Source organism: Notamacropus eugenii, chromosome 4 (genome assembly GCF_028372415.1).
Source record: "Notamacropus eugenii isolate mMacEug1 chromosome 4, mMacEug1.pri_v2, whole genome shotgun sequence".
Lineage (NCBI taxonomy): Eukaryota > Metazoa > Chordata > Mammalia > Diprotodontia > Macropodidae > Notamacropus > Notamacropus eugenii.
This window is the reverse complement of record NC_092875.1, coordinates 233,978,232-234,000,160: the sequence shown is the minus strand read 5'-3', so window position 1 is coordinate 234,000,160 and position 21,929 is coordinate 233,978,232. Positions and strand designations below refer to the sequence as shown.

General features: G+C 35.5%; 1 protein-coding gene across 5 annotated transcripts in view; it reads left to right on the top strand.

The window, feature by feature from the left end:
• ANKRD12 (ankyrin repeat domain 12) overlaps positions 1 to 21,929 on the top strand; it is a 204,654-nt gene that overhangs the window by 56,694 nt on the left and 126,031 nt on the right. For all 5 annotated transcript variants that reach the window (XM_072604248.1, XM_072604244.1, XM_072604249.1 and 2 more), the window contains one exon: positions 16,202 to 16,339. In XM_072604248.1, coding sequence (XP_072460349.1) covers positions 16,253 to 16,339 — 87 coding nt within the window. In that variant the 5' untranslated portion in view covers positions 16,202 to 16,252. The remainder of the gene's footprint in view (positions 1 to 16,201; positions 16,340 to 21,929) is intronic.

Below are 21,929 nucleotides of genomic sequence, written 5' to 3'. Positions count from 1 at the left end.
ATCAAAGGAGCGATGAATACACAGTTGGGTACAGAAATACATTTCACTTAACAGACAAATAGGAAAGGGGAGAAGGGAGAATTAAAGGAAGAGTAGAATAAGGGAGGGATTAGTTCCAAGCAAAACAATTTATAGCTGTTTTTGAGGTGGCAAAGAATGAAAATTTTAGGGAGTGCTCATAAATTTGGATATGGCTGAACAAGTTATGGTATAGGTGATTAAATACTATCATGCTGTAAGAAATAATTAAGCCGATGATTTCAGAGAAACCTGGGAAGACTTGTGTGAACTGACACAGAGTGCAATGAAGAGAAACAGAACAAGTCATACAGTGATAACAATACAACAAAGACAAGCAATTTTGAAAAAATTAGGAACTCTAATGCAATCACCAACTACAATTTCAGAGTGTTAATGATAAAACATACTACTCACCTGCTGATCAAGAGGTGATGGACTTAGAGTACGGAAAGAGATATATATTTTTTTGTTTATAGTTAACGTGGAAATTTGTTTTGCTTGACTACATTTTTGTAACGTGTTTTGTCTCCATTTCATTTCTTAATGGTGGGAGGTGGATGGTAGGAAGAAGAGAGACAAATTTTTGCAAATTGAAAAATATAGTTTTTTTGATTGATAAAGGAAACAATAAATTGGAAACAAAACTACCTGGTTTTATGGAAAGACTAATAAAGTTAATAAATCATTGCTTATCTGATTTAAAATAGATTAGAAAATCAAATGAATGAAATAGTAGATGAGCAAGATAAAAATCACATCTTGACCGGAACAATGTTGTGATTTTACCTTCATCATCTGCTAAAATCAAAAGCAGTAATCATATACAAAGAGGATATACTAGAAGCTTTTTAAGTAAATGCAGAAGTAAACAAAGGACTCCCATTCTTTCCACTATTATTTAATGCAGTTCTGTAAATTCTAGCCATAGCAAGTAAGACAAGTGAACATTTAAAGGTGGAAAGAGAGGTAGAGGAATTAAAACTATTACTATTTGTTTATGTAACAAAGTAGTTTACTTAGAAAATCCGTAGAATCCTAGGGATTCACCAAAGTTGCAGACTTCAAAATATGCCCTCCAAAATCAATAGCATTTTAATAAAATAATAACAAGGAACAAATCCAAGAGACAATACTTAAAAGGGAAACCCTAGTTTATGTAACTAGAAGAGGCATAAAATAGGTGAAGATCAATCTACCCAAGAATCCAAACTACTGGTCAAAGGATATGAACAGTTTTCAGAAGAAGAAATCAAAATTATCTATAGTCATGAAAAAATGTTCTAAACTGAGAAATGCAAATTAAAACAACTCTGAGGTACCACCTCATACCTATCAGATTGGCTAACATGACAGAAAAGAATAATGACAGATGTTGCAGGGGATATGGGAGCAGGAGAGATAAGAGAATGTCGGCTTTGGAGGAAATGAGCTCTGCCTTGGAGGCAAAGATGTAGAGAGAGTTCATATCATGCATGAGGGATAACCTATGTAAAACCATGGAGGCAGGAAAATAATAGACAAGCTCAAAGAACAGCCAACAGTCTATTTTGGCTAACAAGTGAATTGTGTTAAGGGAAATAGTAAAACTGGAAATTTAGGGTATCAAGTGCCAGGCAGAGGAATTTTTATTTTATCCTGTTGAAAGACATTAATATAGGTTTTCATTTTTGTTTATTCATCTTAAATTTCAGAACAAATCCTAATTTATCTAAATCTAATAATATTTTTGAATAGTCATTTGTATGCTGTTGTTTTCCTTTTTTTTTTTTAACTCCATTGCCCTGGCTTTACTAATGCATTTTCTTTTTTCCAACAGCACTTTACTCATATAACTAATGTCATTTGGATCAGTGAGATGAAAAGAGACAATACTCATGCTGTGGATTATATTTTCAAATTTTGTTGAGAAAATTATCCTCTTTACCCTATTTAAAAAAGAATGTCGAGTTTAATAACTACTTTTTAATCACATTTCAGGACATCTTGACAATCTGTTTTTTCATACTAAATATGAGACGAATAGAATGCATAATCCATGTCTCAACCAGTTCAGTTCAGGTATCCCCTCTGCCACATGACTTTCTTGTGGAAAGCCAGAAAAGTTATGCCTGTGTAAGATTAAATGAATGATGACTAATTGAATTATTGAATAGCTATGGTTTAATTTGTTTTCAAATTATCAGTGACTTATCACATAGCAATCACAGAGCATTTTGATTGTGTTAATCAGAGTATCTCAAGTAGGCAGCAATATGTGTCACAATATGAATAGATATCTTCAGTTTTAAGGGAAATTACATAAACTGGAGAATTAATATGATTTACGATGAAGATAGGTAATTGAGAGACTTCATAATTTCTACACAAAAAAAATATACACAAGAAAAAGCAGTAACTTTGATGAATGTCCTGTAAGGTAAATTGTTAGTCAGTAAACATTCAGTAAGCATTTACTATCTACCAAGCACTGTGCTAAGCAATGAAGGTACAAAAAGAGAAAAAGACAGTCCCTGCCCTCATGGAACTTACCATCTAAAGGGGGAGACAACATGCAAATATATACAAAGCGAGCTATATACAGGACCAATAAGAAATAATTAACAGAGAGAGGTCACTAGAATTAAGAGGGGTTGGAGAAGGCTTCCAGTAAAAGAGGGAATTTGTGTTTGAATTAAAGGAAGTTAGGGAGATCTAGAAGTGTAGTGGAAGATGAAGAGCATTCCAGGCATGGGCAATAAATAGAGAAAATGCCAGGAGCAGAGAAATTGAATAGTATATGTCAGGGAGTGAGATAAGAAGACTAAAAAGGTAGGAGGGTCTGGGTTATGAAGAACTTTGAATGCCAAACAGAGCATTTTGTATTTGCTCCTGAAGGCGATAGGGAGCCACTGTAGTTTGTTGAGTTTGGGGGGTGACATGAGTTGTATTTGAGCTTTGGGGAAACCATTTTCATGGCTGAATGAAGGATGGATTGGAGTGGGATGAGACTTGAGACTGGCAGATTCACCAGTAGTGACACCTATTGTAGTAGTAATCAAGGTGTGAGGTGATGAAGGCTTGCACTAGAGTAGTGACAGTGTCAGAGGAGAAAAGGGAGAATATTTGAGAGATGTTGGCATAGGTGAAACCAATAGAACTTGGCAATAGACTGGATATAGGGGATGAAGAAAGAGTGAGAAGCCCAGGATGACTCCTAGGTTGGGAGTCTGAGGGACTGGAAAGATGGTGTTGCCCCTTATGGTAATAGGGAAGGTAGAAAGGAGGGAATTTTTATGGGAAAAAATACTGAGTTCTGTTTTGAACATATTAAATTTAAAATCTACTGTATATCCAGTCTGAGATGTCTAAAAGACATCCCAAAAGGGGAGATAAGAGATTGGAAGTCAGCAGAGAGTTTGAAGCAGGTTAGGTAAATCCATGAGAGCTGATGAAATCACCAAGTAAAGTAAAGAACAAATATTTTTGGTCAAAGAAAAGAAAAAGAGACAATTTTTTTTTAATTATGAAAAAGTAAAAAATGAATAAAATTAATGGTTGTAATTGCGTGGTTCTTTTAAGTGGAAGAAAAAAACCAATTAGAAATAAACAAGTCACCACTTATGTTTCAAGACATTGTACAAATATTTTGTATTTGTATATATATATTTACATATAAATATATTTATGTATAATTTGTAGAGTGCTTTAAAATTAGCTAAGATCAGGCTTAGTAATTATCTCATGTGGCTTGATTTCTAAGAAGTATTTAGAATAAAAAAAAGTAATTAGAAATCTGCTATCCTTTAGCTCTTAACAAATTATGGGGAGCAACAAGTGACTTAGATTACATATACATACATATGTGTGTATATTCTATTTGTGTGTCTCTCGCTTCACTCCATAAAGTTGAAATGAAACTAAAGGACATTTTCACCTTTTTACTGATTTAAAATCTCCAGCTTTTTTTGTATTGAAGAACAACTTTGTTCTTTACCTCAAGTTTCAAGGTTTTAGGTGGTCAAGGGCTAAAGAGGCCATATGAATTTTAAAGATAGGATATGGGGAATGATGATAAAGAAATCCTGTTGGCAAGCCATGGTTGAAAAATAATCTATTGGTCACTAACATTTCGAGGTTAGCATGTTCTAACTGCTTACTATCTCTAGTTTAAAAGCCTTTTGAAATGCCAGCAGCAGTCTTAGGTCTTCCAGTTAGAAAGGGCATTGTACCTGCGACTGATGTATGAATCAGTCAGGTTTTTATTAAACCTCTACTAGGTACTAGGGAAAAAGAAACATTGTCTTCCTTCAAGGAGCTTGAATTCTAAAGAGGAAGACTACATGTACCTATATAAATGAATACCTAGTAATTTCAAGGAAACCACAGACAGCTTGGGGGGAATCAAAGGGCTGTGGCTGTTTTAAACCAGCATTTGCAGTATCTTAAAGTAGTGCACTGGAGGCTGTATTTTCACAGTGGAGCAAGTAGGCTGCAGTGAATCCTTTGGGAATCCTTGGTTTAAAGTATTACTGAAATGATAATTTATTTTCACATATCACAGATCAGGATTTTGCAAGGACTTCTAACATTTAAGTTGCTTTGTTCATCAGTCTCAAAATACTTAAGAGCAAGAGTTTCCATCCTTTTTTATTCCCTATGCCCGTTGGATTTACAATAAAGCTTTCTGTACCACCTATTCAGTATGAAAAGAAATAAACTCTGAAGTTTATCATGTATTTTCATAAGGAATAGGGATAGGTACTGGGTGTGTGATTTCATTGGTAATAAGGAACTCTTTCTAACAGTGCTGGTCAACACCTTTTCTGCAACTTAGAATCTTAAAGAGTTAAATGAGAGGTTAAATGAATGTCAGAGGCAGAGCTTGAACTCATATGTCTTGACTCAAAAACCAGCTCACTATCCATTATATAGTACTGCCTCTCATGCATATTAAAATAAGAAATAAAGCAGACTAACTACAACAACATAATATTGGAATTGATCTTTTATATTTCAAATAATCAGCCCTTGAATATTTTATCCAGTTTTCTTAACCCAGGGCACATACTAGTTAATCTGTTCATGCTTTCGCAGAATATTATAACAAGGTTAAAATAAATTTATGAGAAGGGTAAGTGCTGCAAATCACATTACTATACTATACTTTATTTTTAATTATTTTATTTTTTCTGATTATCAAGCATTATTTCCTCCTTCTGACAAAAAGAACAAATTTCAAACTATTGTGTAAGAAATATGCAGTCAAGCAAAACAGAAAACCATATTGATGATGTGCAAAAATGTATGTCTGTTTCTGCATATGTATTTCCCTATCTCTCTGTCAGAAGATGAGTGGTAACATTCATAAATTTTCTAGTTATAATTGATCATTGTATTGATTATAGTTCTTAAGTCTTTCAACATTTGTTCATTTTTACAGTGTTGATATAGTATTAAATTTTTCTCCTGTCCTGTTCAGTTCACTCTCTTAGGCCTCTGAAACTATCTTTCTCCATTTCTTTTAGCGTAATAATACTTCATTAAATTCCTCTACCATAAAGTTCTTTAACCATTTCCCATTAACAGGTGGTGTTGTTGTTAATTTGTTTCAGTCATGTCTGACTCTTCATGACCCCATTTGGGGTATTCTTGGCAAAGATACTAGAATGGTTTGCTGTTTCATTCTCCACCTGATTTTATAGGGGAGGAACTGAATTATACAGGATTAAGTGATTTGCCCAGGGTCAAACAGTTAGTGTCTGAGGCCACATTTGAACTTAGGAAGATGAGTCTTCTGGATTTTAGTCCCAGTATTTTTTCCACTGTGCCAACTAACAGCCCATCCATTGGCAAGTACCCTAGCTGAAAACTAAGTTTCTAGTTTTCTACTAGCAAAAAAAGTTGCCTCAAATATTTTTTTACATGTAGGCCCTTTTTCTGTTTCTTTGATCTCTTTGGGATATAGACCTAGTAGTGGTTTTCCTGGGTCAGAGTTTATGAACAGTCTTATAACTTTGGGGGCATAAGTTCCAAAATGCCTTGCAGAATTCACAACTCCACCAATAATACATCAGTGTATCTGTTTTCCCCTAGTCCCTCCAGCATTTGTCATTTTCTTTTTTTGTTATGTCAAGTTAACAGGCATTTACTTAGCTCATACTTTTTGCCAAGCAGTGGGCTAAGAGCTAGAAATACAAAAAAAAGGCAAAAAACAGTCCGCTTTCTTGAAGCTCATGATGTAATGAAGCAGCTAGGTGGCACAGTGGAGAGAGTGTTAGGCCTAGAGTCTGGAAGACCTCAGTTCAAATTTGACCTCAGGTATTTACTAGCTGTGTGAACCTAGGCAAGTCACTTAAGCTTATTCTGCCTTAGTTTTCTCAAATGTAAAATGGGAGTAAGATCACCCAAAAGTACTCAGCACCATGTCTCTCACAGACTCCTTTAAAATCAGAAAATAGAATTTAGTGACTCTATAAGAAAACAAATATTAAAATAAATTCAAAAGATTGAAAAAATAGAAGAAAATATAGGGTATATCATATGAAAAACAAAAGATAGGGAAAACAGATCAAGGAGAAATAATTTTAAAATCAGTGGACTGCTTTACTGCCCATGACCTAAAACAGAGAATGGATATCCTATTTTAAGAAATCATGAAAGATTTTTTCCCCTCTCTTTCCCTTCTTCCCCCTTACTTCCCCACTTACTCCTGTGTGGGATGGCTCAGGTCCCTACATAAATCAATTACTCAGAGGCCTCTCAAAGTGATGACAGAAAAGAGATTTATTCGATTCTCGAGAATCTGGACAATCCTACAGCAGTTCACCTGGAGTAGGAAAGCCGAAGACAAAGAAAAGGCAGTGATTTATATAGACTCTAACGCAAGTCCCTCCCCCCACACTGACCATTATTCTCATTAGCTGAGAATATGATCTTACATTCTAGACACGAAATCTAACCAATCCCTTTTGAAATGAAGACATTGAAGAATTAGGTAAACTTTATCCAATCATTGAGACCCTAATGTACTACACAGTTTTATATCCTTATATGGAATTATTCTGTTCTAAAAATATAGTAACCTTGAGCCTCTCAGTCTTACCTCACCCCTGGGAGAAGAACTACAATCTAAGAAGTCTGCACTAAACCTATCCCACTCACTCCCCACTCCCTCCCTGAGATGGCATACAATTTTATATAGGTTTTACTCATACGTTCCTATTAAATACATTTTCATCTTAGTCATGTTACATAGAAGAATTAAAATGAATTGGAGAAATCATAAAATAAAACATAACACAAAAGAAAATGATCTGCTTCATTCTGTGATCAAATTCCATAGTTTTTTTCTGTGGATGTGGAAGGCATTTTGCCTCAAGTCCATTGGGAATTTTTTAAGTCCTTGCATTACAATGAAGTACTAAGTCTACCAGAAAAATTCCTCGCACTCTATGGTTGTTTCTGTGTACAAAGTTCTCCTGGTTCTGCTCCTTTCACTCAGCATTAGTTCATATAAGTCTTTTCAGGCCTCTCTGAAGTCTTCCTGTTCCTCATTTCTTATAGCACAATAGTATTCCATTACATTCATATACCACAATTTATTCAGCCATTCCCCAGTTGATGGGCATCCCCTTGACTTCCAGTTTTTGGCCACCACAAAGAGAGCTGCTACAAATATTTTTGAACATGTGGGATCCTTTCCCATTTTTATGATTTCTTGAGGATATAGTCCTAGAAGTGATATTGCTGGGTCAAAGGGTATGCACATTTTTGTAGCTGTTTGGGCATGGTTCCAAATTGCTCTCTAGAATGGTTGGATCAGCTCACAGCTCCACCACCAACGAATTAGTGTTCCAATTTTCCCACATCTTCTCCAACATTTATCGTCTTCCTGTTTTGTCATGTTAGCCAATCTGATGTGTGATGTGGTACCTCAGAGTTGTTTTGATTTGCATCTCTCTAACCAATAGTGATTTAGAGCATTTTTTCATATGACTATAGATAACTTTAACTTCTTCCTCTGAAAACTGCCTGTTTGTATCCTTTGACCATTTATCATTTGGGGAATGACTACAAGCTGTTTTTTCTTTGAGACATTGCTTGTAAGTGTTTTAAAATCATTCTTCTGTGTTTCTGACTTAGGCCTATCTGGTGTTATAATAGCTTTTTGTCTTTTCCAGCACTTCGCTCTGGGCAACCCAAATTGAAGGTTGGGCTCTGTCTGTGTACTCAGTCTGTGATCAAATTTCGGAATGCCTACCATGATCATTTCTCTAAGTATTCCATTGTGTCATGTAGTTTTACTTTTCTAAAACATTCCTTGATGCAAAATTATAATCTTTATTTCTCAATCTATGTTGATAGCTAACTTGCAAAATTAATCTTGGCATAATATATAGTTGCCAATATGGCACATCCTCTAGTTCCATGTTGAAGTCACTGTACTTATGTGTTTTTATTATCAGATAGGTCTGGCCTGAACAAAATTATGAAGTAGGCAGTTTGTCAATAACACTTTTCTTCTTAATTTTTTGAGGGCATCATCTTGAGAACCTCATCTCCACCCTTATGTCCCAGTGTTTTTGCCATCCCATATCTACTTTGGGAGCTACCTTTGCATCCCTCCATATTCTGAAAAAGTAGTCCAGTTTAACTTATATATTCTGCACACATGTGTTATCTTCCCTTTTTATACCAGCTGCTGCTCTTTGCTGTTATGTATTAGTACCAATTTGTGTTTTTCTATTAGCTCACTGATATAATACCCTAACCATGAATTATAGTACCTTCATTCAGTTTGAAAAAATGTCAGTTTGTAGATTCCTTTAAGGAATAAATGGTGAAAATTTAAGGGGTATGGCAAGGAGATCAAATTGATGCATTTGGTCATGTGGACCTTTTTGCCACTTTTCCAATTATATCATATAGGTAATTTCTATATAGGGCTGATACTACCATTACATATTTTAATGAAATATTTTATAACACTGGGTAGCATAAGTTTTGGTTTTTTCTTTCCATACTTACAAAAAAAAGGATTTTTTGGGGAGTTTTGTACTGATTTCAAATATAGCTTTAGATTTCCCTCACCACAGTTTTATTTGAACCAGTTTAATATTTAAATTTTTTTTATTTGCTTAACAAAATTTTGCTCATTGAGCTCACTTAAACTTTAGTTACCATTGATTTCCTATTGTATTTAGCCTTTGTAAATCCTTCCTTGGGATCTAACAAACAGTAGCTTACTTAGACTTTCACTTGTCTTGGTATCACTTTTCTGTTGTCAAGATTTCTTGAATGAAATGTTCTCAGTACTCAGAGCATCTGGAATTTTGGGGAGGAAGTCCAAGGATTTAGTGACATAATAGATAAATCACTGGCCTTAGGATCAAGAACACCTGAGTTAAAAATCCTGCTTCAGATATTTATTGTCTGAAGCAACTGTGACCCTGGGTAAATCATTTAATCTTTTTGAGTTTGAGTTTCTTCTGTAAAATGGGTATAATAGTACCTACCTCAAAGGGTTGTAAATATAGCATATGTAAAGTGTTTTGCAAACTTTAAAAGGATATGTAAATGTTGGCTATTCATCAAAAACTCCCCTCCCTTAGTCCCTGGCTACCTAGACACACAAAAAATTCGTTATTGTTGTTCAGTTGTTTCATGTCCAATTTTTCATGACCCCATTTGAGGTTTTGGCAAAGATACTGGAGTGGTTTGCCATTTCCTTCTCCAGCTCGTTTTACAGATGAGGAAACTGAGATAAACAGGGTTAAGTGACTTGCCCAGGGTCACATAGCTATTGAATATCTGAGATCAGATTTGAACACATGAAGATCAGGACTCCTTCCTGATTCCAAACGCAGTGGTTGATCCACTGTACCACCTAGAAGCTCAGGGAGCATTAATTGAAAATCCACCACCCAGGAAGCCCTTCCTCTTTGCCTTATCTTTTCTCCCTCCTCCAAACCTTCCCTGCCCTACTTCTGACCTCTTAGGGTGACAGGTCAAAAAGAAAAATATACTGATACTACTTGGGTGAGATAAATTATCAGTTCTCAAGTTTATTGTGTGATATAGGGACCATCAGTACCATCTGTTCTTCATGTGTGCTCTCTAGGCCCCTAAGCCTTGCCATTTGCCCTATAGCTTCCACCTTAGGACTGCTGAACTTTTCCATCTCTCCCCTGCAGTTCAATTCTATTTTATGTTACCTTCTCCAATTAGAGCAAACTCCTTGAGAGCAGATCCTGTATTGATTTGTCTTCTTGTGTCCCCATTGCTTAACATAGTGCTTGGCATGTAATAAACACTAAATAAATGTTTTTTTCAACCATTTACTCTTCTCATAACTTTTGTAGGCTTTGAGAAGACCACCGACAATTTCTTGAAAATTTTTTGTCTTGTAGTTTACCCAGAAGTGTTTGATCATTTTAAAAAATGATTTCCATGAAGCTCTATAAACTTCATTGAATTGTGTTTCAAAATTTTCATTTTTCATTACTTCTCTTCTTTGAGGATCCTCAAATATTCCATTTCGATTTTAACCTCACTGACTCAGACATTTATTTTTCAAATTAAAAACACCTCCAACATTTCAATCCATCACGTTGACAACAATTTTAGTTAAACCAATATAATATGCAGTTATGTACAATTCACCAATTAAGGTGTAATTATAGTAAAACATATTCAAAGACTTTTTTTTCTTGAAATCTTTCCCTTTTTTTCCTGTCTTTGCTATCCTATTCACAAAACAGTAGCAATATTTGACATATGCTAGTAAAAGCAACTTATTCTAAATAACTTTGTGATCTTAGCTCATCAAAAAAAGCTAAACTTTTTTATTCTGTTTTAAAATAATGGATTCTTCTGCGAGAGAGCACCAAAATGTTCAGGACATGAATCTTCCCTTGAGAAGTTTGAAAAGTATTCTTAGTATATCTGTGGGGATCTCAAAATGATTGCTCTTTAATTTATTAGAGTATACCCTAGGAAAAGGGCCTGATATGTGATGGACCAAACCATGCTTACAAATGGATCATTGTTTTTGTTTTTGTTTTTATGCGACTAAAGTGAAGAACAAGAGGTCCCTAAATAGAAAAGATAGAGGCGAATATATGATCAAGTATCAATCAACAGTATCAAGTATCAAGATACTTGATCAAGTATCCAGTCAGTAGTAAACAATGAAGAAAACAACTTCTATATAATCATTCAGGAAGAAGAGGTCTTACTGGAGAATGGGTGAGGGGGCAAAGGGAGAGATTGAAATAAGGGAGAAAAAAGATATTTCAGTGAAGTGGTGGGAGAGGATCCCATTGAAGGACCTTTGGGGGGGGGAATATTCTGTAATGGAAGATGTGGACCTTATAGTGGGTATTATTTGTATAATTTTGGTATTCAGAAAGGCCATTACCTCTGAAAATGTCATTCCTCCATGGATAATATCCTACCTGAGCAGAAGAGCAATTAGAGTTTCTGGAAGCAACTGATACTAGAAAGGAGCAGGAGGGATAGGAACGGACTCAGAGGAGATTTCATGGCAAATGAGAAGGTAAACAATCATAGGGAGTGAAGAGGATGGTAATTAGCAAAATAATCAGAAACATAAGATTTCTGTTATCAAGTACTACTTCTGTGTTCTTCCCCATATTTTTTATAGTTCTAGAAGTGTTAGCAATAATAATAAGACTTTTAAAAAGAAATTAAAAAGCATAAAGGTAAGTAAAGAGATTTAAAATATCCCTATTTGCTAATAACCTTGATGGTTTACTTAGAAAATCCTAGGGAACCAGTAAGGATATTGAGAATAATATTGCTTTAGCATAGTTGCAGAATACAAAGAAAATTCATAAAAATAAATAGCAATTCTTTATAGTAATAACAGAGTCTAAGAAGTACAATACAAATGGAAATTCCATTCCAAAAAACCCTGAAAAATGCATAAGATATTTAGAAATTAATCTACCAAAACACACAAAATACTTCCATAGATTAAATTGTAGAATATTACTTAGAGAAATAAAGAACAGCTTAAACATCTGGAGGAATATTCAGTGCTAGTTGATGGACTTTGTTAGCATAATAAAAATAGCAACGCCGCCAGAGTTAATTTACACTTTTTAATGTTACATCAATTTATCAAAGGAATACTTTATAGAAAATAATTAAATATTAATAGAAATTACAGAAACAAAAGACCTAGAATATCAAGAGAAGAAACTAAAAGAGGTAGGGATGAAGGAGGAATACCACTTTTAGTTGTTAAACTGTATTATAAAGCAGCAGACTTCAAAACCATTTGTTAATGGTTTAAAAATAAAAATTTAAAAAATTTTAAAAAAGGGGATATGGAGCAGAAAATGATGGAGAATAGGAAATAAGCTTAGTAACCAAGCATTCAACAAATTGGAAAACATAAATAGCTTAGGAAATAATTTCCTTTTGATAAAAAATGCTGGCAAAACTGGAAAACAGTCTGGTAGAAATTAAACTTAGATTAGCATCTTAAACCATATCACATAATAAATTCACTTTCAAAATAAAGACTGCACTATATTTTAAAAATGGAAGAGATACAAATCATGTACCTTTTACAGCTAGGTGTATTACATGTATTTTTAACTAAGTAAGAAATAAAGGCTGTTACAAAAGATAGAATCAATAACTGTGATTTAAGAAACTTAAAAAACTTCATTATGTAAAATGAAAATTACTGTATCTACCTAGGATAAGAATGACCAGTTGGGGGGAAATTTTTTCATATCAGATTTTTTTAGATAAGGGTTTGATATTGCACATATGCTACGTGTGTGTGTGTGTGTGTGTGCGTGTGTGTGTGTGTAAAAACCAAAAGCCATTCCTGATAATTGATCAAAAGATATAAACAAATGTTTCTCTAAACTGAAACAATAACTCCTTACTTTGTCCTCTATTAGGTCATGTATCTGTCTATTTGAAATTTACTGTGATATACAATATTAGGTATTGTATTTTTTTTTTTTTACTTGTGTCTTATCCAGTTATGTAAGTTGCTGGGTCTTCCTCTTTCTTCTTTTATGTGAATTTTGTTTGGTTTTCACTTTCCTTCTTTCCCCATCATCTTACATATTTCTCTAATGATCTTAGTATCTCCATCACCTATAAACATACACATACGTATATGTATCTAGCTAACTTACTCCTGATTCAGGTAACAGTGCAGTTCACAAAATGTCTCCTCCTCTATTCCTGTCTCACTGCCTATGTATTATGATTCTGCTGTACCCCTATTGTGAGGAATATTAAGTTCCTTCTTCCTCATTTCTTCCCTAATGTATTTCTCTATTCCTCCTTTTTCTTTTCTCTGCTGAAGGAGAACATAATAAAATTAAACATCATTAAGTCTTAGTTTATCTTAGGTCCCTCTCTTGCTCTTAATAGATAGTGAAATTTTCTAGGGACAGAGTTCCCCTTTCTTCTTCTTGGAATGTAAACACTTAATTATCATTTAATCCTTTCACAATTCTTAAAGATAGATTCCTTTCTGGATTTTTCTAATCTCCTTTGTTTGAGTTTTAAAGGTTCTACATAACTATGGTTTTCTCAGAGTGAGCACTTAAATGACTTCTCTTTTTTTTCCTAATGGTCCATTTTCCTACCTGTAAGTTATATTCATTTTTATAGGATAATTTCTTCTTGTACGCCTTTTTTCTTTTGCCTTTTGCTTGTCATCTTACAAGATTGTCTTTCTTTTATGAAATTGCTGCCAAATCTTGTGTGAAAATGTATGTGATTCCTTGGTATTCATTGTCTTTATTCTTAGATGCTTGCGGTATGTTTTCTTTGATCTGGCAGCTCAAGTTTTGATAGTCCTTGGAGTTTTTATTCCGGATACCTTTCAGAGGTTATCAGTGGATTTTTTTCTATTTTTACTTTTCCCTTTAGCTCCAATAGTTTTCTTGAAATGTGGGTTTCTGTTTAATCATTGTTTTCAGGAAATCCAGTGATTCTTGAATTATCTTTCCTTTTCCTTTTTTCCAAGTTGGCTGTTTTTCATAATAGTTCTTTGTCATTTCAATTTTGAGGGTTTCAGATATTCAGGTAAGGAGTCTACTTTTTGCTCCAAGCTTTAAATTTCAATTCCCTGTATTTAGATTTAATTTTTATTAGATTTCAGTTCTTCTGTCAGTTCTTCCATCCATTCTTACAGTCCCTTTGGCTGATCTATTCTTTTTTGAGTATCTCCTTGACCTATATGCTCTTTTAACTTATTAACAGCGTGCAAACCACCAGTGAAAAAACCACATGTTCATCATCTGTGTTATGCCCCTTGATTGTGGGTATGACTCCCAAATGTGCTCTGTTTTATACCCTCTTTTGTTCTCTGTATGCTCTGATTTAGTGATTTCATCAGTTTTTTAGGAGTAGAATTATCTTTATAGAGATGACATACATATGCATAACACAAATGTGTTTTTGTCCAGCCCTAGTTTATCTCCTAAGCCTTGTTTATGCATCTCTAACTGCTTATTAGCTGTTGAACTCGATGTCCTGGAGACCTTTAAAATTTAACTTTGTCCAACACTGAAATCATTTATCTTCCACCCCCCCCCCAACCATCCCTATTTCATACTTCCATATTTCTGTCAAGAGCATCACCCTTCTGCCAGGCACTCGGATTTGTACATGATGTTACTGACTTTTAGCTCTTCCTCTTTCCACTTATATTCAGTGAGGAATTGGCAATTCTTTTCACTTCTACTATTTTAATATCTATTATGCCCAACTAGGGAATATTCAGCATGGAAAAGAAAAGGCTTAAGGGAAATGTGATATTTACCTCAGGTATTTGAAGAGCCTTCATTTGGTAGAAAAATTAGGTTTATTCTCCTTGGCTGTGGAGAACATTAAATGGAAGTTTCAAAGAGGCAAAATTAGTCTTATAAGGAAAAAATTCCTAATAATTAGAAATATCTATGTGAAATGAGCTTCTTTGGGTGAAGGTAGTGCGATCTCCATCATTGGATATCTTCAAGCAGAGACTGAATGACTAGGTAATGGGTGTGTTTTGAAGGGATTTTTTTCCAAGTATAAATTAATTTTCTGTCTTTTTCCAGCTCTAAATTCTGTTATATGATGAGGTTAGAATTCAGCTGAATGAAAAACATTTATTAAAAACTTATTATGTACTGAACAATGTGCTAAACTCTGGGATTACAAATGTAAAATAAAATAGAAACAGAGTTTCTTGGGAAAGACAACACCTAAGGGAATTGTTTCCAGGAAGAGTGTTCTAGTTTGAAAAGTCACTGGAATGTTGAGTGGAACCATGGAAGAGCCAGTTAGCAAGTTCTTCCCAGAAGCAACGGTAGTAGTATATTAGCTTAGTATTCTCTAAGCTAAAGATTGACAGTGGAGGAAAGGGCAACATGGACTTGAGTCTGATGGAAGTTATATAAAGTTTCCTGTTAGGGGTTCCAGTAGATAATTCATCAATAAAGCCAGCATGGCCCCAAGAAGTCCCATGGGAATAGCAGCAAAGTGGATGGCAAGGATGTGGCTAGAGTAAGCGTTAAGGACCCCCAAATGACGGTGCTTACAGAACTTGTGGTCTCAGACTCACTGTGGCTTACTTTTGAGATTTTAATGGAGTCAGTCAACAAACATTCTTTAAGTGCCTGTATGTTAAGAGTTGTGCTTAGTTCTGGAGCACAAAATAAAAAATCAAATTGTGCGTATCCTCAGGAGGTTTACACCATCTGTCTGGTGGAGACAACCTGCACATATAGAAATATACTAAATAGATGCTAGGTAATTTTGGAGGAATGGCATTAGTATTTACTAATCAGGATTATTAGGAACATTAGGAAATGCTATGTGTAGAAGACTGTACTTGAGCTAATCTTGAAGGAAACTTGGGATTCTGAGAAGCAGAAATAAGGAAGAGTGCATTTCAGACACAGAAGACAGTACAAAGCATGGAGGAACTTAATGAGAAGTGAGATAGTGAAAAGACTACATTGGTAAATGTTGAATGCCTACTTTGGGAATGTTGTAGGCAAGATCCATGGTTTTCGGGGATAGAAGTGGGACTGGATATGACCTCTTCAAATGATTCAGTAGAGGCACAAAATATTTAAACATATAAAAATAACTTTTTAAGGGGGTTTTATTTGATATCATTCCCAATAGCCCTAATTTGTCCCATCCTTTACAGACACATGATGAGAAGACTGATACAGGACTCAGCTAGCTGAACAGCTATAAAATGCCCAAATCTGGGTCCACAAAACCAGTTCAGAGTGAAAATTCTGACAGTGACGGCAACATGGTAGAAAAACCATCTGGAAGAAAGGTAAAAATAATTCTACTTAAAATGGATTAATTATTTGGGAGAAGAGAAAAATCATATGGCCATTTTAGTATTTTTGAAGTATAATCAATTATAAAATAAAAAATAAGAGGAGTAAAGTTATAACCAGCTTTAATTATGTTAACTGAAGATAGGGATTACACAAATTCATAAATAATTTAAAATTTCAGTAGATGGAGAATATATGGATAAATAGAATTCATAGATAAGTCAAAATTTAACTTTTTTTCCTGAAACCTGCCAGAGCTACTACTGCAAAATTGGTGTTAATTTTACCTCTTTTCCCTTTCTTTCCTCACATTCTGGGGATTTATCCGTACTTAAAAAAAATTTTTTTTTTATTTTTAGATTACAACATTCATTTCCACAAAATTTTGAGTTCCAGTTTTTCTCCCCATCTTTTCCCTCCCCACACCCCATAACACCTTGCATTCTGATTACTCCTTCCCTCAATGTACCCTCCCTTCTATCATACCCCACCCTTCCCTTATCCCCATCTTCTCTCTTTTCTTGTAGGGCAAGATAGATTTCTGTACCCCATTACCTGTATTTCTTATTTCCCAGTTACATGCAATAACAATTCTCAACATTCATTTCTAATACTTTGAATTCCAACTTCTCTCTCTTGCTCCCTCCCCACCCATCCCCACTGAGAAGGCAAGCAATTCAATACAGGCTATATATGTGTTGTTTTGCAAAAGACTTCCATAATATAGCCATGTTGTGTAAGACTAACTATATTTCCCTCCATCCTACCCTATCCCCCCTTTATTCTACTCTCTCATTTGACCTTGTCCCTTCCCGAAAGTGTTTACTTCTAGTTACTCCCTTCCCCTATTTGCCCTCCCTTCTGTCATCCTCCTCATCCAACTTGTCCCCTTCTTCCCTACTTTCTTGTAGTGTAAGATAGATTTTCATACCAAATTGAGTGAGCATGTTATTCCCTCCTTAAGCCATACATGAAGAGAGTAAGCTTCACTTTTCCCCTCTCACCTCTTCCCTTTTCTCCTCCATTGAAAGAGATTTTTCTTATCTTTTTTATGGGTGATAATTTGCCCCATTCCATTTCTCCCTTTCTCCTCCCAATATATTCTTCTCTCACCCCTTAATTTTATATTTTTTTATAGATTTCATCCCTTCTGATTCAACTCAACCTGTACTCTCTGTCTATATATCTGTGTGTGTGTGTGTGTGTGAGTGTGTGAGTGTGCGTGTATGTATAATCCCTCCACCTATCCAGATACTGAGAAAAGTCTCAAGAGTTACAAATATTATCTTTCCATGTAGGAATGTAAACAGTTCAGCTTTAGAAAGTCCTTTGTGATTTCTCTTTCCTGTTTATCTTTTCATGCTTCTCTTGATTCTTGTGTTTGAAAGTCAGATTTTCTCTTCAATTCTGGTCTTTTCATCAAGAATACTTGAAAGTCCTCTATGTCACTGAATGACCAATTTTTTCCCCTCAAAGTATTATACTCAGTTTTGCTGAGTAGGTGATTCTTGGTTTTAATCTCAGTTCCTTTGACTTCTGGAATATCCTGTTCCAGGCCCTTTGATCCCTTAATGTGTTATCCTGATTGTATTTCCACAATACTCTAATCGTTTCTTTCTAGCTGCTTGCAATATTTTCTCCTTGACCTGGGAACTCTGAAATTTGGCCACAATATTCCTAGGAATTTCTCTTTTCGAGTTTCTTTCAGGAGGGGATCGGTGGATTCTTTCAATATTTATTTTGCCCTCTGGTTCTAGAATCAGGGGTAGTTTTCCTTGATGATTTCATGAAAGATAATGTCTACGCTCTTTTTTTGATTATGGCTTTCAGGTAGTCCCATAATTTTAAATTGCCTCTCCTGGATCTGTTTTACAGGTCAGTTGGTTTTCCAGTGAGATATTTCACATTATGGTCTATTTTTTCATTCTTTTGGTTTTGTTTTGTAATTTCTTGGTTTATCATATAGTTATTATCTTCCCTCAGCTCCACTCTCATTTTTAAAGAACTGTTTTCTTCAGTGAGCTTTTGAACCTTCTTTTCCATTTGGCTGATCCTGCTTTTTAAAGCCTTCTTCTCCTCATTGGCTTTTTGGGCCTCTTTCTCCAGTTGAGTTAGCATATTTTTAAAGGTATTATTTTCTTCAGCATTTTTTTAGTTCTCCTTTAGCAAGCTGTTGACTCGCTTTTCAAGCTCTTCCATGGCCTGAGCTCATTGTATATTCATTTTGGAGGTACTGGATGCAGAAGCCTTGACTTCCTCTGACAGTATAAATTGTTCTTCCTCATCTGAAAGGATGGAAGGAAATACCTGTTCACCAAAAAAATAACCCTCTGTGGTTTGTTTGGTTGGTTGGGTTTTTTTTTTGCCTTTTTGGGGCATTTTCCCAGCCAGTTACTTGACTTCTGAATCCTTTGTCAAAAGAAGGGTCCTAGTGCTCCTCCTCACCCTAGGACCATGCTCAGGACTGAGATTCTGATCAGCTGCTCAATTCCCCCAGGGGCTTTAAGCTGAGCTGCTCCCACAATGGAAGCTGCTGCCCGATTTGGCCACTGCTGCTTAGGGCTGCCACCCTGCTGCTGCTGCTGCCGCCACTGCCTGGGGCCCATGCTGGGGGTGACCCTGCTCCCCTCTTGTCCAGCTGGGAAAGCCCTCTCACTGACCTTTGAAGCTTTCTTTGTGCTTGTGGGTTGAGGGATCTGAGATCCTCCCTTCTGGGGATTCTGCCCCAGAAGCCTCTTCTGGTCCTGTTCCTCCTGGTGCTGCACGGCCAGAGCTGGGCTCTGCTCTGCTCAGTGTTCCGTGAGATAGACCTTTCCTGTCAGCCTTCCAGGTTACCTTTGGCTGGAGACCTTTCACTCTGTTGTTCTGTGGCTTCTGCTGCTCTAGAATTTGTTGAGAGTCATTTTTTACAGGTATTTTATGGACTGTGGGGTAAGAGCTATAGTATGTGTGTCTTTCTACTCCACCCCACCTGTACTTTTAAGGACCTGCATCAAGTAGTAGGCAGCAAGTATGATCCCATTGTCTCAGAAATAATAACTAACATTTACGTAGAGCTTTAAAGTTTTGCAGAATACTTTTCAAATATTTCATTTTATCCTTGTAATAGTAGGTGCCCTGTCCCTTTATTCATCTTCTATTTTCTAAAAGCAAGTTTTATTTTAAGGCTTCTGTTTGTACTAATGTCTGTATTTGAGAGTCCTGAAGTAAAACTACCCTGTCCACCTTGAGTTTTATTGTTTGTGGAGTTACTTGAGTACAACATAAAGGAATTGACCTTTTGGAATCTAGCCTCCCATTTTAAATGGAAGTTTGGGATAGTAGTCCAGTACATTTTCTACATATATTTACTGTACACCACAATGCAGTATGTGGGTGACAAAGTGCAGTTTTGACAAGTGTTGTAGAAGAAGAACTTCTGGGGTTTGGAATAGTCATAGGAAAACTTAGAATCAGAGAATTATAAGGTTTACCTCTAGAAGGGAACTTAGAAATTATCTAGTCTAACCCACTAATTTTCAGATGAGGAAACAGCCCCAGGGAAGTTAAATGACTTGTATAGTGTCACTCAGGTTGTAACACAGCTGGAATTTTACCCTAAAACTTCTGACTGAGTTCAGTTATCTTTCTACCACACCATGCTTTATATTTATGAGATGTAAGTTGAACCTTGAAAGATGGATAGGATTTTGATGCATAGAAAGGAGATTGTTCTTGGTTAGTGTAGAGAGCATCCAGATGAAGCAGTATGGTGTAGTGGAGAGACCTCTAGACACAGGAGACCTGGGTTAAATTCCTACATCTGACATTTACTAGCTGTGAGACCCTGGACAAATCAGTTAACAACTGTAGAATGGGTAAAATCAGGACATAACTACATGTTTCACAGACTTGTTGTGATGAAAGTGTTTATTAATGAGAAGCACATTGATAAGAAAACATATTGTTTCCTAAGACAAAGTCACTGGAATTGAGGTGTTTGAAGCAGAAGTTAGGTAGGGAATCAAGAAAGACTAAGTAAAAGGATAATAAACAACATGAAGAGAACAAACATGAATTTATAATGTGACAGATTAACCCAGTTCCTTGATTATTTCTAGTAGCATTTTATGATCTCGGAATAGGAATAAAGAAAATAAATGAGAGTAATCCAGGGTTGGGAGTTGGTATGATCAAAGGTCAAGGATTGAAGAAGTATTTGTTGTTAGGGTAGCATTGAAATGATTGAACATTGAAATCTTGTCTGAAAAAAGTTAAATATGGTTCCCAAGCTATTAGGGTAGGAAAATGAGTAGGGAAGGGCAAGGGAAGAAGAAAGTCAGGCAAGGTTTCTTCTTGGAGGAGATGAGATCTGAGTTGGATCTTGAATGAAGCGAGGAACTTCTACAGAGACATAGGGAAATCCATTCCTGACATGAGTAATTGCTTGAGCATAGGTAAGAAGACATGAGAGGGTAGGATGACAATTGGGGATGGCAAAGTAGTCCAGAACTTTGACTTTTGGAGATAGTGGCTTATGTTTAATGATTATTAAACAAAGAAGCCACTCAGGAGTTTTTGAGTAGAGGATTTATATGATCACAGCAGTGTATGAAGAAGATAACTTAGGTAGCTTTGCAGAATGGCCTGGAGAGGTGACAAACTAGAAGAACAATTAGGTTATTATAGTTTAGGTAAGAGTTAATGTCATTTGTAAGAATTGAAAGATTATAAGAAGGGATAGGCATGGAGGGAAAAATTAGTTAAGTTTGAAATATGTTGAATTTCAGATACCCACTGAACATCCAAGGTGATGCTATATTAAATACTCAATAAATGCACAGTACCATGCTAGGTAGGCACTGAAGTAGTTGGAATAGTAAAGAAGACCTGGTTTCTACATTCAGGGACTTTACAAATATAATTTTACTTCTGTAACACAACACTACCTCTTCTTGATTTTATATTACTTTTCTTTATCTTCACTGCAGGCTCTTCTTTCTTTCCCCTTCATGGTTAATATTCCACCACATTTTTTTTCCCACCTCTTCCTGGGCATCCATTTTGAATCTCATGTCTTTGGAGTTGAATCAAAAAATGTTAGAGCTGTTAGAATCCTTGAAGATAGTCTTATCTAATCCTTTCATTTTACTAGCCTATGACTCCTATAGTTACCACTATAGATTATAGTTACTCTATCCCACCCCTCACATCTAGTCCCATATTTTTTAGCTACCTAGATATTCAACATTTTTAAAATTAATTTATTTATTTTTAATTTTCAATATTCACTTCCAGATTTTGAGTTCCAAATTTTCTCCCGATCTCTTTCCTCTTCCCACCCCATGATGGTGTGCATTCTGATTATCCCTTCACCCAATCTGCTCTCCTTTGTTTCACTGCCCCCCCTTCTCTTATCCCTTTACCTTCTATTTTCCTGTAGGGCATGCGTGTGAAAGCAATTTTTAACATTTAAAAAAAAAAAAACTTTGAGTTCCAAATTCTCTCCCTTCCTACCTCCACATACACCCTCATTGAGAAAGCAAGTAATTCAATCCAGGTTATGTAGTCATACAAAACACTTCCATAACAGTCATGTTGTGA